Genomic DNA, 18,241 nt, shown 5'->3' with positions numbered 1-18,241 from the left:
GGATAAATCAGAGAGAGAGAGACAGTCCATGTTCTCAAGGCTCCCTGGTTCCAGCAGTAACAAATAGGGCCTGGAATAAAAAAATAAAATGAATAAATCTGATGAGTGGCTTTTTGGAGGACTCAGAGGTCTAATCTACTCCTGTCTGACATTACCTTGGAGCTACATTCAGGTGTGCAGATAGGGCTTTAATTTAAACAGAGCCCAATGCTCATCAATCATCTCCCTGCAATCTCACTGACTGCTGCGTCGCCCTTCACTTGACCCATCTGGCCTCCGCCGCGCCGGCGAAATTCATCACCGACAGGTACAGAGCTCCGATATTAAACTAAGTGTCTGCTGGTCACCATGGTTCTGGATGGAAAGGGGGCCATAAACAGGTTCTGGTCAGGGACGGGTCACTGTCCCAGGAACTGCTGTAAACACCCGTCACATCATTACAAATACAGCTTTAATGGAATCCCAAAAAGTCTACAGTCCATGTTGTTATAGCGACAACAACAATCAGTTTCTTCAAAACGAAGCATAGAGCTGGATGAAAATAACCTGGAAAGAAAATTAGACTGAAGGATTGCTTTAGTTGCATTTGCTTCTTCAAGATAACCCAATATTAAACTGTCAAGTTAAAAATACTTATGAAAAGTTTAAATGCTTGATGGAATAATGTAGGGTGTATTTTGACATTATGTAATAAATAAAAGAAATGTATAAAAAAGAAAAAAAAAACTGTAAAATATCATCTGGGGCGGGGACAATGTTTTTTTTTCATTACTTTGTTTCAGGGTGCAATTTCTTTTACTGCGGTTGACGGACGATTGGTGAGACTGAACTTATCTACAACCACAAGATTCTGAGAGAGGAGAATCTTGTAGTTGTTTAACAATAGTTAGACAACCACAACCGTGATGGGCCTTTTTTTTTTGGTGCAAATGCAACGAGAATATGAACACACGGAGTACATAACGTTTTATGCTAGGGGTGCACTGATTTATCGGTCAGCCGATTTATCGGTGCCGATTTCCTTAATTTTGGGATTAAGGAAGCCAATTTTAACATTAAGTAGTCCTCCAATCACCAGGTCCCAGGTCATGGTGACTGAAGCCCATCCAAGTCATGTTTTAAACACACAGACAGGGTGGGGGGAGTTGACCTACCACACACCCAGGACGAGGGCCTGCTCTTCAGCACTCAGGTCAGGCAGCTGGTACAGATCGGGCTCAGCTAAAGTGATCCGATCCAGCAGCGTGTCGTCGTCCAGATGGTAATCCTGTCAACAACAACAAAAACCTCCAGTCACACACTTTTAACATTTTTAAACACTAAAGCGCAGTGGGCCGCTGATGGACTTTAGCGCCTCTACCACCAGGCTGAACAAGTTTTCTGGGGGAAATCCTGTGTTGGCAGCAGTTTTGAACTCCCATGGATGAAGTTTTTTCTTGCTGTTGACTCTTTAACACTGACTAACTCAGTTCTAGAAGCTAGTGTAATTCCTTTAGAGACCTCCTATAAGAGTCCTCAACATGCTCTGATATTGAGTTTGTCTTCATTTGGAGATAATGGCTCTCCAGTCCAGGCATCATTGATTGATGCCCATTAATGCTTCTTATCCTTTCATTCATTTCCTTAGACTGAGGCGCGATGTGTTAAGTTTGAGGCCTACTTCATATTAAAAGACAGATATAAGTGGTTTGATTCTGCATCGGCGGTAAATTAAATTAAACCAAATAAAAATGTTGTTACTCATTGTTAATTTATGTCTAAGCAAAGGATGTACATATGTACATATATATCAGGTCAGGTTGTTTTGGATTAACGGTCGCTTAATACGCAAGTTTTCCTTCAGTGTATTACAAGCCTGGCGGGCCACCAGGCTTTACTTTAGCCTTGTGTTCAGGCTAAGCAATGTTTATTTATTTAAGTTTGTTTTTCTAACAATTGAGTTTTCTTTAGGACTATTTAGTTGGAGTTTAGGCATTAATCTTCCAGTATTTCAATAACACATAATAATCAAGTAATATTTTCACATTTCCTGTCAACTATAAACATTTTTTGACTCAAAACCACAGCGAACTGCTTTTATTTCAGATCCCTTTTGTTAAACTGCTCCAAACGCTGACATCGCCCCTGCCCTCAGAAAATTATCTACAAGGTGACAATGTGGCATCAGCTCAGATAACAAAGTCCTGTCAGATCAAGAGGCAGAGCTCCTCCCTGGTTGCTAGGGTTCAGGCTCAGTGATGAACACATGACCCGCTTCTCTTCTCTCCTCCCATCATTATAAAATGAGTCGCTGAGCTCCGGCTAATGACAGTCTTGATTGAGTCCATTGATTGTCCCTCCCCACTTAATGGAAGCATGATAAATTTAAGCACTGACAAAAAAAAAAGAAGAACTGGAGCAAAGCAGTGAGTCTGAGACCTCTCGGGACACAGCCCAGCAACCATTAAATACATTTAGAAAATATTTAAAAGACGGATATTAAACCATCAACCACAAATTCTTTAACAATAACTTGGCAGGAGATTTGAAGAACTATTAGTTGAATTAATGTTTTAGTCCTAAAAGGCTGGATCCTTCATTGGGCTGGCAGAGAATTTGAAGACGCACAACTTTAGCATTCATAGCAATCACTATAAGTACTTATAGCGATTGATAAATGTTTAAGTACATTTATTAATAAATGTACTTAAACGTCGTAAACTGTTGATTCCTATATGCCGAGTTTTGTTCCCAACATCCTGCCTGGTGTGAAGGCCATGTGACTGATAATGTGAAGTGGTATTCTGGTGCCTTTGATGAAAGGTAAGTCGCTAACCGCTGGGTTTTATTAAGTTGATGTTGTGATTGAGTTTACTTTATGTTCATCTGAACTCTTTCAGCAGTTCAGATGAACATTGTCAACTGATGTTAGGACCTTCATACAGAAATAACAATTTCATTTCATTTCATTTCACGCTGACTTGATGAGTTCCAACCCTGATTCCCAAACCAAACGGTCATGAGTGATTGTGTATCAATTGCTAGATTATTCTGGAGGCTGCACAGAAACTGCAAACAGTTGAAGCTTTTCAATAAGAACTGAAGTCTAAAATAGGTAAAGCAGTTGTAAAGCCAAGCTAAGGAACTCAACCAGACAAAAGCTACTGTAGAGCTATGAAAATAGAGACGGTTCCTACTTTGGGTAGGCTGGCCTGTGGCGTCGGAGTGGGACTGGTCTCGCTGACCCTCTGATCAGCCTCCTCCTCCCCCTCCTGCCTTTTCACCTCAAGGAGGAGCTGAGCCAAAAACTTTTCCTGGAAGCGGGTCCGTTTCCCGAGAGCACCTGGATTAAACAGCATCAGATCAGGAAAAAGAGTTCAACCTCAACATGACCAAATATTCTTAAGAACCCCACATTTTTAAAGAGTAGATTTCTCTGACACGGCACTCATATTTTCAAGTCAACCAGTATCCCACACACCTGTCATGTTGATGTGGAGCCCAGAAAGCTCCTTGGCCGTGTTGATGTGCTCCTTGGCGCTCCCGTACTCGTAGTAGGTCAGACTGATGTAGGCACATTCCAGGTGGAACTGGATAGCCAGGCTCCTCTGGTCCGACAACGCCGACTGGCATTTCAGCACTGGAGAAGAAACAGAATTATGTTTCTAAGAATGCTTCTATCAATAATACTGTGAATCAATGGTCTGTACAAGAACCATACTGAATAGCAAGACCTCGATTCTCTAAGGTGTTTTTCTTCTTCTTGTAGCACACTGCAAATTTCTGTCATACCTGTGAGGATCAATTGTTGTCTTGGTGTTTCTTACAAACAAGCCATGTGAACAGAGTAGAGCTGCAGCGTAGAGAAGGAAAGCTACAATTAAAAGCTGTATTTACTTCATTTTCTTTTCTTCCAACCTCATCAAAAATTCACTCCTTTCAACTGAGACAAAGAAACTCTCCCCAGGAGAAACTAGCACAGGAAACAAAGCCCAGAGCAATGAGATAATTGATCAAAAGTCTGATATTTGGGAATGAATCAAGACAATGAACCGCCTCCTATGCATTGCTACTTTTAGCATCATGCAAACATTATCATTCGAGCTAAGATGAAGATTTTAGCTCATTTTAACTTATACCTTACTATTTCCATACTAGGATTATGCTACTGTAGATTAACATGGTAGTAATAGATCCCATGCTAACATTAGCATTTTAGCTAAAAATAGCATTTTAGCTAAACTGATGCTGAAATGGTGTAAGTCAGTGTTATCAACATGCTATTGATAGCATTTTAGCTAACTTTTGTATTTTTTTTGTATTTATTTATTTATTTCAAACAGATTAAAAAAAAAAAACAAGCGAACGTGCAACAAGTAGGACAGATAAATCATGTGCATACATAACCAAAAACAAAATAATTTCTTTGCAGCCATTTTCCTGTTTGAAAAAGAGTAGGAAGAAGTGAATACTTATTAATCCTACCCCCCTATCTCAATTTAATGAAATAATTCTGGACATTAACATGACATGCAACAAAGACAGACGTAAATTATCTATTGCTTAAAGCTGTATAAGCTTTGATGCTCAAACTTAAGGCCCACAAAACCGAACTCAACCTGAGAACTCCTGATTCGGGTCTAACTCATACTCACATAGACTGGCCCCTTTTACATTTCTTTGGAAATTTTCTTTTACTAGTCACCATTCAGAAACCGAAGCCAGGGCTGGAGCAGCCAGAGCCAGCAAGGTCACAGGAAGAGATTTACATGCAAGACGTCAGAGTCACCTTTAGAACTGCCGCTTTCACATTGAAGAGAATGACTCACTGCAGGGTGTGTGTGCGTGTGTGTGTGTGTGTGTGTGTACCATCAGTAGAAAGCAAGAAAAAGATGCAGTGGATCGATTTTACTAAACAAGGAAAACACACTTGATTTCAGCTAATTAAAGGGTAAACCATGTTCAGTAACAGTGTGATGTACCTCAAGATGCCACTGGTTGTTCAACTCTGTACAACTCAAACAGCAGTCTTTCCAAACATCCTGACAGCCTGTGCGATTTATTCGTAAAAACACATTTGTCAATTTTATCAATTTTTTCTACTCCCAACATCTTGTTCCTCATGGGAAACACTAGACAGCTGTAAAAGAGACATGATATCCACACTGCTCTTCAATGGGCTCCCAGAGCATCAGTAAGAAGCTTAAGGAGAAGGTGACACATGTAAAAGTAATAATTCATAAAAATGTGAAATATGAAAATCAATCAAACTCTTCTCTGGAAAGGCTGAGAAGATCATCAATCAGTTAAAAATGTCATAATATCCCTTACTTTTTTATCTATTCTAGCAGAAAATGACCACATGATAAAGCACAAACTGAGAAACGGCTTGTAGTCAAGTATGGAGATGTGGACTATGACCTTTTAGTCTTCCCATGAGAACACCACCTGCGTTTTTTCTATATAAATGAGGATATATGTTCAACGAAACATGTTAATGGCTGGATAACACAGCAAAATGTCAACATGTGTGAAAGTGTTATGCAGCAAACTGATGTAAAAAAAAAAAAAAAAAAAGAAAAAGGAAAGAAAAACACTCAAAAGTTTGCAACCAGACAAGAAATAAACAAGATCTTGACCGCTGAAGAGAAACTGATTCCACTAATGATGGTTAAACTAAAGCAGCAGCAGCACATTCAAACATCAGTTAATTAAAACTGTTCAACTGCTAATAGACAATGTGATTAAAAAGAGCTGAGGAAATGAATTCAGCAGCACCTTACCCCACAGAGCACCAAACCAATCTAAAGTGAGTCAGACATGATGACAGCTCCGGCACACAGTGCAGCAGCTTCCCACCGCATCCTCCACACCTCTCTGCTCACAGGATTTTTATCTCCAGCACATCCTGCTCCTTCTTTACTACTGCTAACCGTTATATCAGATTAAACAATAGCAAACCTGTTGTCTGGTTTTAATCCAACCAGTGATGCCAGTGATGGCGTAGCGTTAACCTGTAAAGTAGTGGAGTTGGTGGAAGAGAACACAGATGAGGAAACTACTGAGGAAGTGAAGCACAGACAGAAGAAAATGTCTCTGGACTGATTCCTTCATGCAGAGAGCCCCAGGTCAGAGAGCAGCTATGAAATCATAACAGAAAGGATGTGTCCTTCCAAAGAAAGTTACTTTTCCCCTGGCCCCTAAAGCATCTCCATAACTCCAGCCATAACTCCTAATAGGGGTGTGTGACTCACAGACACTGTGTTCAGTGTCTATTATTCATTCCCTCATTGATATTTCACAACGCAACACTTTTGGCAATGCTTCCAGACAGGAATGGTTTCTCTTGTGAGTAAAACTATGAGCTTGTGTGTTGTCCACATTTAAGAGGCATTTGGGTTTGTTGAAAACAGCAAAAACAAAAGATATTTGGTCCGTGCAAACAGCGATGAAATCCAGCAGTCACTCTCCTTTACAGCTGTACGTTTTCTTTAGTTTCAGATATCAGTCAGTCGTATCCCACATGGTATCTTAACTGATACTGTGACAGAATCCCACCTCATGTTGTTGTACCTTTTTGAGACTGAACTTGTTCCAATTCTTTGCAGTAATTTGTGTCATCATGTCAGTATGCATTCTGACTTTTTATCTAGATGGTCAAATTCCCTGCCGAGGGGCAATAAAGGTTTTAAGACAAATTCTTGGACATCCGGATTATGAGTCTCCAAAATCCTTTAGCACAGTGGACCACCGGTACTCTGAGACTCCATCTATTAATGCCCAAAACTACTTATTTTAATAGTTCAAACACAAAATGTACCAGCTAACCCTAACCCAGTGGACACCAAAGTTGGACCGTGTTAAGAGCCGAGCTTCTACATACCTCTGTCCATGCTGCAGTGGGCCAAGCTGAGGAGCTGTGGAGAGCGAGCCTCCAGGATCTGCTGGTGCAGGTTGATGTAACGGAGAGTCCACCAGGGCAGGAGCTGCAACCCAGAAACAGATCAGGTCAGCCATCTTCAAGCTTCTATCAGACAGACTCTTTTTGTTTAAGTCAATACAGCTGGGCTAAGTCCTAAAGACTGATGCATTCAACTACCACCACTGGTGACTTGGTTTTATATCAACCCTTTAATGCTCCAACAATACAGCCTCATGTTCAAATGTCCTGGATTATTTTTGAAAACCGTGTGGAATAAATGCCAGCGCTGCAGAAGGCGTGAAAGGCTGCGAGGCCAGAAGACGAGGCAGCGTTTGGAACTGACACGCATTCGGCTCAGAGTTCACCTGGACACGCTGATCTTCAGGCCCTGTCAGCACAAATAAAACACCAGCAGACACAAAGACGCACGCCGGAGGAAAAGTGCTGAACACGCAGTAAAAACAGCAAACTGCTTTGCTTTTTCCATCTGACTACAACAGAAAGAAGCGGCGATGTCTCTCAGCCAGTCAACGCTTTCTCCTTCTGCCCTCCTGCTCTTGTTCAGCACTAGAGGAGAGGAGCCGAACCGTGTCAAATCTTACTTGCGAGTCAGTTTGCGGGTGCCTGCTGCATCTTCCAGTATAGGCGCAGCACATCCTCTGTAGCACGGCTGCACGAACCTTTAATAGTCTGTCTCACTGAATCAGTGTCCCGCAGCTCGTATCCACACATGCAGGCCAGTCAAGCGTGCTTAAGAGGGCAATTAGCTGCGTCCGAACACGGCCTGTGTGTTTCGGCAGAGAGCAGGAGGGGAGATGACCAGCTAAAGATGAGGAGAAGAAAAACTAAGCCAGCTCACCCACCCCACTATCTGGCAGAGAACAAGGCTGGTAGTTAACTCTCTTATAGGCCATTAGCATTAAAGGAGTCTATTATGACTAAATCACCAAACAGTAAACGGGCTTTCTGGGTGTCCAGATCCAGCTGGTGATGTCGGCTTCTGAGGCAAAACGTCTGCTGGCGTCAGTTTAACACCCAGTTCCTGTTATACAGCTTCTCTTTCAGAGGAGTGCAGAGATGGATCCAGAATTTCTACTGTTGCATTCAATTTTCAGTTACCTAAATAGTTGGTTAAATGAACAAAAGGCTGATTAGTATGACTCCAGACACATTATCTTTTAAAATGCATCTAACCTCAAGATCCCAAAACAAACAGCAGCTTTGAAACTGCAGGCTTTTGTCCAGTGTATTATAAGCCTGGCAGGCCACCAGGCTTTTCTTGCCACCCCCCACCAGGCTAAGTATGGTTGTTTATTTTAAATAGTGTTTTTTATCCCTGCGCTTCCCATTGGCCTCACGCTATTATTTACAAATTTGGATGCCTGATCGTGCACCTGGGAAATTTTGAAGCGTTTAACATTTTTTAAACACAAAACAAATGGTGGGCCGCTGGAGGACAGCTCTGGTTCCCCCACCACCAGGCTTAGCAGGTCTTCTGGTGGAAACTCTGACCTGTCATCATTTAATACAAAAATAGAAAAGCTGTGTGTGGAAACACTACCTATGATTTTGTAACTTGCAGGAAAACATAGAGAGCTCCCACAAGAACAACTGGCAATATGTACGGGATTCATTTGTCCTTTCATGACAAAATTTAAGACCTGTGATTAATGTATTTAAGGCCAACTTACAGTTTTTCATGCACTGAAGACATTTGTAGGCCTTACTTTGAGATAGATTAATTTTAAGACTTTGTAAGAATGCACAGATGCTCCGGTTATGAGGCGAGAGAAAATCTGATGTACCTGAAGGCGTTCCATTTTAGCAGAGCACTTGGTGAGAATGACCCTGGCCAGCAGAAGCAGGAATGGGTTGACCACTAAGCTGTACACTGACTCGCCGTCGAGGAGCAGGCTGGAGAGGGTCGCCTCCGTCAACAACTGGGGACTCTAGAAAAAAAGTATTCAAAAAGAGGTGAGAGAAAGTTTTATGATTCATCACCCTCATGCAGAACTGTCACTAAAGATGAGAAATCAGACTGAAATTTGGAATTAAACTCTTACAATCATCAAGAAACGGCTGCCACCAGATATCAAATACACCGTTTTTTTTCCTCACCGTCTGACCTTAAATCAGACTACATTTTAGCTAAATTCCAGAATAATTACATCGTTTTTAGAAAATGTCTTTAGCCAAAAAAACTTAAAATGTAAAATGGTGAATATTTTCAAACAGCATATTGGAGTTATCACTGAATGTATGCTGATTTTGGGTGAAACAATTAATCACATTAATCATGATAAGTTGATTATTAAAATAATCACCAACTAATTTAATAATCAAATTTGCTGAAAGAACACCACACTCAAGAGCATTAAGCAGTACAGAAAATATAACGATTTTTCATATAAGATAAAAAAAAACTTTTGTCTGTAAATATGTTCTACCAAAACTCCTTAAATGCCATAGTTTTAGAAAACAAATTGTGCAAAAAAAAAAAAAAGAAGCTTAAATGAAAAATCTGCAGAATGTACCAAGATTTGTATTTGATTAATGGTCAGAACGATTAATTGAGAACTAAAATAATTGCCCTAATGCAGATATGATAGTGTTGGCTTTACTTTGAAAATACTGCTACGCTAAAAGTTATTATGTTGATTTATGAAAGCATTAATGATCTAGATGACAGAGCCTGCCTGCCTGCCAGACGGTTATCCAGGCCTCAGTCTGGATAAGTCTTGAGAAGAAAAACTTTTAGAGCGCTATCAGCACCGTCTGCAAGGGAGAGAAATCTTCTGTGAGCTCAAGTGGCCGCTGCGTGAAAACAATGATGTCTAAAAGACATTCAGAAAAAATAATTTTATTACCCTAACATGAAGCTCATAGCAACACTCCAAAATGAATCCTACCGTGGGCAGATTGAGATTTAGAGTAATCTTTCAACTGGGCGAAATGTTTGATCTGAGTGGAAGCAGTATTAAGATTTTGGAGTAGCAGTTTGAAACTGATTGGGAACCTGTGGAAGGATTTTGACTTTAAACTCGCAAAAGAAAAAATATTTCCTATTAGAAGCAATCGTCTTGGTTACGTACACATAACTACTGAATATAAACATGAGAGACGCCCTCCTATGTTGGTGCTCTGTCTCACCTGTGCCGTCATGCATGTCTTGGTGGTTGCTTGGAAACAGCCGGTGTGACGGTACATAAATCACGGATGCTAAACATATGAGCGTGATAACTGCTACAGCGTGCCTGGATGCGAGGCTCTCTGAGGAAGCAATACCTTGAAAGCTTCTGTAATTAGGACCCAGGAGAGGCTTCCTTACTGGGAACCTGTCCTGTGTCTGCAGATCGCCGTCGTCCTACATCTGTCTCTGAAAACTCTGGATTAAATATCCACGAAAAATATAGGACTTAGCAAAGGTAGCAGATAATAAAGCTGAGGAAGTGGAATGAACAGATCTGACATGTTCACAACACTGGTGTTGCTCACATAGTCAGGTCAAGGCCATGTCCAGACGTATGGTCAGTGACGCCATGAAATCACACTTCCATTTCCAACCAACTTATTTCCTTGTTGTGTTTAGGAAGCAACCGATCCTCACCAGCAGCTGTTGAATATTGATTTTGGAGGCCAGGTCTGCTGCAGCATTCATCATCCTGCTGATTGGTCTGGCAGGTCTTACAGAGCAGGTGGGTGTGTTTAGGCTCTCCATTAAGGTTGTTTCAGAAGATGTGCTTATGACTGGTATCTATATTTCCTGCCATTTGTGAGATTAATGTGAAACGTTTTTGCAGCCAAGGTGCAATGTGTCCATCTACGGCTGTCTTTTTCTTATCCAACCGTATTTTGTACTTTTGCTGGTGAAAAGCTTTCTCAGAACTTGTCGATGTACGTTGCACCAAACTGATGGTTGAAGAACCTGAAGAACTTTATTATTGAGCTCATATGTCTATTTATTCAATAATTTATCTGCAAAAACAGGTTTTAAACTGAAAATGTTGCTTATTTTATCAATATATAGCTTTTGATTAAAATGTGATTAACTGCAATTGACCAACTACGGATCCTGTAATTAACGCAATTAAAATTTTTTAATCAAGTCCCACCACTAGCTAAAATTAAACAAAGTTATGAAAACTAAATCCAATAAGCCAGCAGTAAACAGTAGACAGTAAATGCAAGTGTGATCTGAAGGCTTTCGTATTTCTAAGACTCACTGCTGGGTGAAAACACAAGAACAACAAACAGATTCTGCAGGACGGATGAGATGAGGAGCCGGAACAGAACGGCGTCGTACCCGAGAGGACAGCAGAACCGAAGGCAGCCGGTCCCACATGTGGAGAGAGACTGGAGGTCCGGTCCAGTTGCTCTGAGCGAACAGGTGGAGACAGGAGACGGCCATGGCCAAGACAACAAGCTCCCTGCAACAAAACAACCGGAGTTACTCACCACCGCTTTAATAAAAGGCTTTTCTCACTTAATAAACGGCTTTTACAAATCACAGTGAGCAGAAGCTTCAGGAGGTTCTGAAACTATCAACCGGTTCCACTGTAGCCATCAGAGACGAAATGGACACAGGAACCAGGAGGTGTCAGGAGAAGATATGACCTGATTCAGAAAATAATTCTGCAACACATCACAACCACACCCTTCAGTGGCTTTTACTGAGATCAACCTACCAAAAAGTTAAAAAAAATAAAACAATGAAATAATGGAAGACAAAAAAACAGTAGTTTTAACTTGATTTTAAAATATTTTTTTTACATAAATGAAAATCAGAAAGCTGTGGCATGCGTTTTATTCAGTTGTACTTCCACCTGCCTCCAGTCGCAGCCACCTTTTCTCATTGTAAGAGCTTACAATTGAAAAGAGAACATATCCAACCATCAGTTACTGGTGAAAATCTAACATGAGTTTGAACAGCAGCATTTGTGCTGGGCTACCTGTTGTTAGGCTGACCGTCACCATGGGCAGTCAGATACAGCAGCAGGCATCTCTCCAGGTAGGCCTCCATGTCCTCCCCCTCTCTGCAGCTGCCGTCTCCAGTCAGCACGTTTGCCACCTGAGGGCTGAGCAGCACGGCCTCGAAGTCCCCGTCCAGAAGGGCCCGCAGCAAGGGCCCCGCTTCTGCAACAAGACCAACAAAGCAGCTGAAAACAAGACAGACGACATGGCCAAAACTCAGACTCTTTAATTCATATCTGTGGTAGGGCTGTCACAATAAGCAACAAATCAATTAAACACACGATCAATTAAAACGAAGTCAATCATATTAATTTGCATGAAGCACAATTTGGTTTACAGAGACTTCATAATTCATTTTATTTGTTGTTTCTGTTGTTTTGTTTATTTATTTTTTCAAATATTTTAAATGTCTTCCAGTAGCCATTACCATCATATTACTCGATAATGGACTCCAAACAACAATATTATCATTTACCGCAATAATTTATGTGCCAATTTATCGTCCAGCAAAATGTGTTACTATAATAGGCCTCGTCTACAGTCACTTCATAACCTTCATATACTTGTAAAAAGTTTGGAAACCAAGACACTTATCTTTATTTTTTGTTGAAGTATCTATTAATTATGGAGATGAATAGTCAATGCTCAAATCTCATGTGTGCAAAAATAATGCACAAAGTCTGCAGTGTGTGAACTGAGAAAGGCTGACATCAAGGTGATCAGGCCACCTTCCAGTTTCAGTTCTATGAATACAGGAACTGCTTTCTAAAGCTTTCTTCACGGATATAAACAATATTCCACCAAAAGGTTATAAATATCATTAGATGATCAGATTTAAATACATCATCTCTTAATTCCACAGACCTGCATAATGTTTGGTTCTTGCTATAATAAAATGTTTCAATACATATAAATTTACAAAAAAAAGGGATGTGCCTCATGTTCTATCATTTTAGGTTCTAAGACTGATACTGCCAGCAGGATGTGGGGTCTCCCCTCATGATGCCGTGACACAGACGGCCAGCTTGTGTCAAACCCGGATGGAAAAAGAAAGAAGGACAACAAAGGAGTAACGTTGTTGCTCCAGTGAAACTCTCCTCGTCTTTCATTAGGTTTTTATTTGCGGAGGGAGCCGGCTTAGCTCATTAGCACTGATTGCATTCTGGTCCCCGGTGGAGACAACAAACAAGAAAGGAGGAGGAAGAGAAGGAGGAGGAGGAAGAGTTGTTCAGAGCTGTAGAATAGAACCTGGCCACATTAACAAACAGTGCCACACACACACCTACATGAAAACATCCATTAAATTCAAGGCAAGAGCAGACAGCTCAGCATGCCAAGAATACTAAAGCCAGCAACATTTTGTTTATGGCTGAAGGAACTCCAGGGCTGGTCTGACCCAGCAGATCCACCTTCCTGCCGTCTTCCATGAAGCACGGTGGACGTTTAACAGCACAAGCTGACAATACGCTACACAATGTTGCTTCAGGTATGCACTACTATATCCGAGGTGATCTACAAACGCATAGACCAATAGTAATTTTTTATCGCGTTATCGGTCCGGAAAAAAATAAAGAAATAAATAAAAACTAAGCCAAAAATTTAAAAAGTTATTTATTTCCATCTTGTTGCCGTTTGTTTGAGGAGGTGGAGTAGAGGAGACTGGTCATGTGGGCCCTGTGATGGTGACAGCAAAGGATTGAAGGGATTTTAACTGAAGCAGTGATAGAGATATACAACAGTCACATGACCAAACAGAGACCCCCCTCTACTCCGCCTCCATAAACAAATGGCAGCAAGATGGGAATAAATATCAGTTGTTAATTTCCACACAATTTTACTTATCGGAGCAATACATGATCAATCCCTACAGCAAAGGGTCTTTATTCATCACCATGGTCGTGGTTTCTTCTTGCCTTTTTCCATTTACCTCCTCCACACTTAGAAAGCAGGCCAGACAACTATGTTCTCAATATCTCCTCTGATGACATAATCACAGAATGCCTATTTAGAAAACATAACCACGTCGAAAAAAAGGTCTGATTCCAGATACCAGGTTGGGGTTCCCTTTACATGACTCAAAAGATCAAGTCCTGATCCGTGTTGTAGACCTACCTGCCTTCTGTCACCGAGTCAAAGTTAGCCTCTGCTTCTGTCATGAAGTCAGATTCCCTGCCTGCCTGCAGACGCCTCCATTAGTCAATCAGACGACCCCTTCACAGTACCCTTGGCTTTAATAAGGTGCTGCTGGCATTGTAAAGGAGCTGCGGAGATTCTCATCTCATTGCTGATCTAATGAAACCCAGGGGCCGCCATGAGAGCAGGAGGAGGGGGTGGGGAGGTAGAGGACAAGCAGGAGAATGAGCCAGCCCCGGCTTTATGAGAGGGGAAATGAATGGCTGGGGTACGGCCACACGTTTAATGAAACCTCCGCTCCTCTTCAGGCATGCCGATGAAAAGGCAGCAATTATGGAAAACAAAGGAGAGGCCCTCAAATTAGTTCATAACTCAGAAAAGGTTAGTGAAATAAGCTGCCCTTAATTAGGCTTGCTGTGCATGGAATCTGCAGAAGCGCACAAAGCTGGGCAACAACGTAGACCCAAGATGGCTCACAAGGGCACTGCTGGGAATCCTGCTGGTGGTCTGTTGAGGGGAATTTGGGTGTGGGGGGTCAGATCATTTCCAGAGGTTTCTGCTGCCTTAATACTGCTCTGCAGCTGACTTGAAAAGGCCTCTCCTTTTCACACATCACTGAAATTAAAACTCATTTTGCAATAAGGAGCTTCAGAGAAATAACACCGGGCTGTCTAAAGCAGGTCCAAACAATCCTAATCTGTATAATCTGTTCCGGTTTCTCCTGCTGAGCAATTACCATAATGTTAGTAAACAACTGGAGTATAATGGTAATCTGATAAATAAGAGGTCGACAGGAGTAATTACAGACAGTGCTGCGAGTAATTCTGGTTTCAAATGCAGCTTCTGTATTCTGCACTAGAGATAAAGAAATTACAATACGCAATTTTCAAAGCGCTGGCTGGAATGATGATTTATGCCTTTAATTAAACAAGAACATTATTTCATCTGCGAAACAAGAAATTTAAGATTAATTAGAACAAACTCTCTAAAACTGCAAACAGCAGAGCTGGTGTTTTAACTTTTGATTCTTGGTAAAACTGACCCATTTTTTCCCACACCATGTTGAAATGAGTAACAGACAACCATGCATGCATAGAGTAAATAAGCCAATAGTCATGTTTTTGGACGGCAGGAGGAAGCCAGAGTATCTGGGGAGAACCAACATATGAACAACAGAGAACATGCAGAATGACCTCAGGCCAGGCCGGGATTTGAACCCAGGACTTTTCTATCTGCCCACTGCGCCATCGTGCAGTCCTATCATAAAGACTTTCAGCAACTCACCTCTAAACCCATCCCGGGTTGGGTGGACAACCCATCCCTCTCCTTTTAATTATATCTAATGCCATAATGGTGCAGCTATAAAGACGACTGTAAAAGCCCACTAACCGGTGTTACTGGTTCCTTCCCCAGCCCCACAGTGCCTCCACATGTCCTTGAGAAGTCACTGACCCAACCACTGTCCCAAGTACGGTGATGTAAGATTCGATATACACAACAGGATAACACAACTTCTGGATTATCAGTTGATAGTCACGAGCCTAATTTTTCTCACTTTTATAGCAACAGCTGTAAATTCCCTAAACAGTTCAACAAATTCAAAAGTGCTAGAAAACTAAAGGTCATTTTCAAATCTGATAGTCTAGTACAAACGGTTCGATTGGGACCAAAGTTGCAACATTTGTTATCATTTCAGAGGCTGTGGTTCTCCTTCACACTGCACTGAGTCAAACAAACCAATTCCTTTGAGTAACTTTTCGCCCTCCTGGCCTGTGGTAGCGCTGCACCAAGAACCACAGCAGGAATTGGCACGAAAACATTTGAAAAGGACACCGAACCCCACTTCTCACCAAATGGAATGGAATCATATTAGCGTTTGCAGGATTTCTCTTTTGTTTTTGACAAAGAACAATGAGTCATTTCTCCCACTAAGACTCAATAAGACTCTTGCGTCTGTTTTGGTTGTATTTATCCAGAATGCCGCTTTTCCACTCAAAGCGCTTTACACTAGAGTTGCATTCATCCATTCATACATCGATAGGCACAGAGACATGTAACCCTAACCCTATGCTGGAATCGAACCTACGACCTTCTGATCACAAGATGACTACTCTACCCAAGTAGAAGCTGAGGAGAGCTGGCAAGGCCTCCAGGATACTCAACAACTTCCAAAGGGTTATCACAGAGAGTATTACGGCAGGTTCTCTCACTCCCTGGTATGACTGACTAGTCACCTCTGACCTGTGCCATCCCATCCTATCAACATTCTGTAATCAGAAGGAGAAACAGGAATCTCTTGACAAATGCAAGGAGACTCAAGATGTTTCTATCCACAAGTCATTAGGACAGGACTCTACACTAACTTCTTGTCCTGGTGTGCCAAAACAAAAGTTAGGTGCACCCCAGTTTTTAATCACATTGAGTTAACGTCACAGTGTTACAGATTCACTTTAAAAAACATACTGTCCATCAAAAGCAATATTGCCTAGTAAATGACTAACAATGTTCTTTATTTGAAGCAGAATTGTAAAAGAACTTATGATAAATGTCTAAAGTGCTTCAACATGCTGAATTTTAAACTTAAAATCCTCTCAAGATAAAGTAAAGAAAAAACATTTTATTACACTCAATCAATTTTTCTTGTTTAGAAATTGGCTTGAACTTAGTAAAAACAGTATTTTTGCAATATTGTAGATATATGCAATTTTATATCTGTTTGATTCCACCTGCTGCTGAAAGCCAGCAGGGACGTTGTGTGACTTGTAACATGTTTTAAAGATGCACTGAACTTTTTCAATGTTTCAGTTCAAATGGGGGTATGGAAACATTCAAAATGAAGAGCTCGAGTTGAAATACCTACCCCAGCTTTCATTTCCAAATTCGGCTGGTTAGTGGATTAAATTCACAAGTGAAGTGACGAAATTTCAGAAATTAGTTATATTTATTATTTTTATTTTTGGCTTGCTTGCTTAAAAATAAGTAAAATAAAAATTAACAGATTTCCTGGTTAACTGGGATTGCAGGTAGAGCTGGGATTTCCTTGGCTCATCATGAATTGAATGAGAGAAGAAAAAATATAATTTTTCTCCACTGTTGAGGCGCCACTGGGTGACCAATACGGAGGGTGACTGATTACAGAGAACACCTTTAACAAGAAAGCGATAAGGAGGGAATATCCATGAATCCAAATGGGAATAAAAGTAGCCAAACATGCCTTTGAAGTTCGGCGCAGAGGGATGTAAGGACTGTTATCGAGGCACAGCTCGGTACGAGACACTTAGGAGCTTTCTAATTTAACACCAACCAACACCAAATATTTTTCTGTTATACTCTGCGAGTATACAAGCAGGTATACTTCTGTTATAAGAAGTACCACAAGCATGTTCCCACATCTGTCCCTGATGTTCATGTTCTCGTGGTCCGGTTGAGATACCGCGTGAGAGCGCAGAGACTGAGCACGAGACGGCCATACGGGGTCGGCTCTTTCTTTCATCTTTAGCTATCTTAACTACTGTTCAGCGACAAGATTTAACATGTAAAACTATCACTTACTAACAGACAACTCGAATAGAACAGACCGGCTAAGACAGATGATGCTCTCTTTAGAAACCTGCTTTATTTTGCATGTATAAATATACACGTCTCTCCACTTGATATTTTATTGCACAACCTTAAGGTAAATACAGTCCAGTTTTTAAATGGGTCTATGTTGTGTTCACTCGAGAAAAAGACAAACCCTTAACGCTGTGCAAATAGGGCTAAGATATTTAATTCCGACACTGTCGCCCCCAGATTCACCATCCTATAATAAAAAAAATTTCAGCCAATTATGTTGAAAATTAAGTTAATGCCCCTTAATGGCAACATTAATCGGATGCCGAGGCGGTGTTAAGCCCATGAAATAAACATGTGGATGTCTCACCTGCATCAGTAACGATGTCTTGTGTCCAATTCGTAGCCTCGCTGGCTGTCAGAAAGCCTCTCAGTACTGGAATCTCTACGCTGATCAACATGACTGTTCGTTTCTGCTGAACGTCGGCTGGATCTCCTGCGTGCAGCCAGGATGGTCCCACACCAGACCCAGCTCCAGGTACCCTGTTTACTGAGGCGAATCACAACGCCTGAATCTGACAGAGATTGTTTCTAGCTATCCATGTGCCGACAGAAGCGTCAGTAAGCAGCCATGACAGATGCGCATTGCATTCTGGGAAAAGCAATGAAACCGTGCCTGCACGA

The 18,241-nt window shown here is 41.3% G+C and overlaps 1 protein-coding gene across 1 annotated transcript in view; it reads right to left on the bottom strand.

The window, feature by feature from the left end:
- Positions 1 to 18,241, bottom strand: part of ttc27 (tetratricopeptide repeat domain 27) — a 51,066-nt gene extending 32,825 nt beyond the window's left edge. The window contains exons 1-8 of the mRNA XM_007573918.2: positions 17,928 to 18,241; positions 11,851 to 12,034; positions 11,205 to 11,328; positions 8,707 to 8,850; positions 6,863 to 6,965; positions 3,461 to 3,619; positions 3,177 to 3,322; positions 1,155 to 1,267 (exon numbers count right to left, since the gene is read on the bottom strand). Of these exons, the coding sequence (XP_007573980.1) occupies positions 1,155 to 1,267; positions 3,177 to 3,322; positions 3,461 to 3,619; positions 6,863 to 6,965; positions 8,707 to 8,850; positions 11,205 to 11,328; positions 11,851 to 12,034; positions 17,928 to 18,018 (1,064 nt within the window). The 5' untranslated portion in view covers positions 18,019 to 18,241. The remainder of the gene's footprint in view (positions 1 to 1,154; positions 1,268 to 3,176; positions 3,323 to 3,460; positions 3,620 to 6,862; positions 6,966 to 8,706; positions 8,851 to 11,204; positions 11,329 to 11,850; positions 12,035 to 17,927) is intronic.

The sequence above is a fragment of the Poecilia formosa genome, unplaced genomic scaffold (genome assembly GCF_000485575.1).
Source record: "Poecilia formosa unplaced genomic scaffold, Poecilia_formosa-5.1.2 Scaffold340, whole genome shotgun sequence".
NCBI lineage: Eukaryota > Metazoa > Chordata > Actinopteri > Cyprinodontiformes > Poeciliidae > Poecilia > Poecilia formosa.
This window is presented reverse-complemented; position numbering and strand designations above follow the sequence as displayed.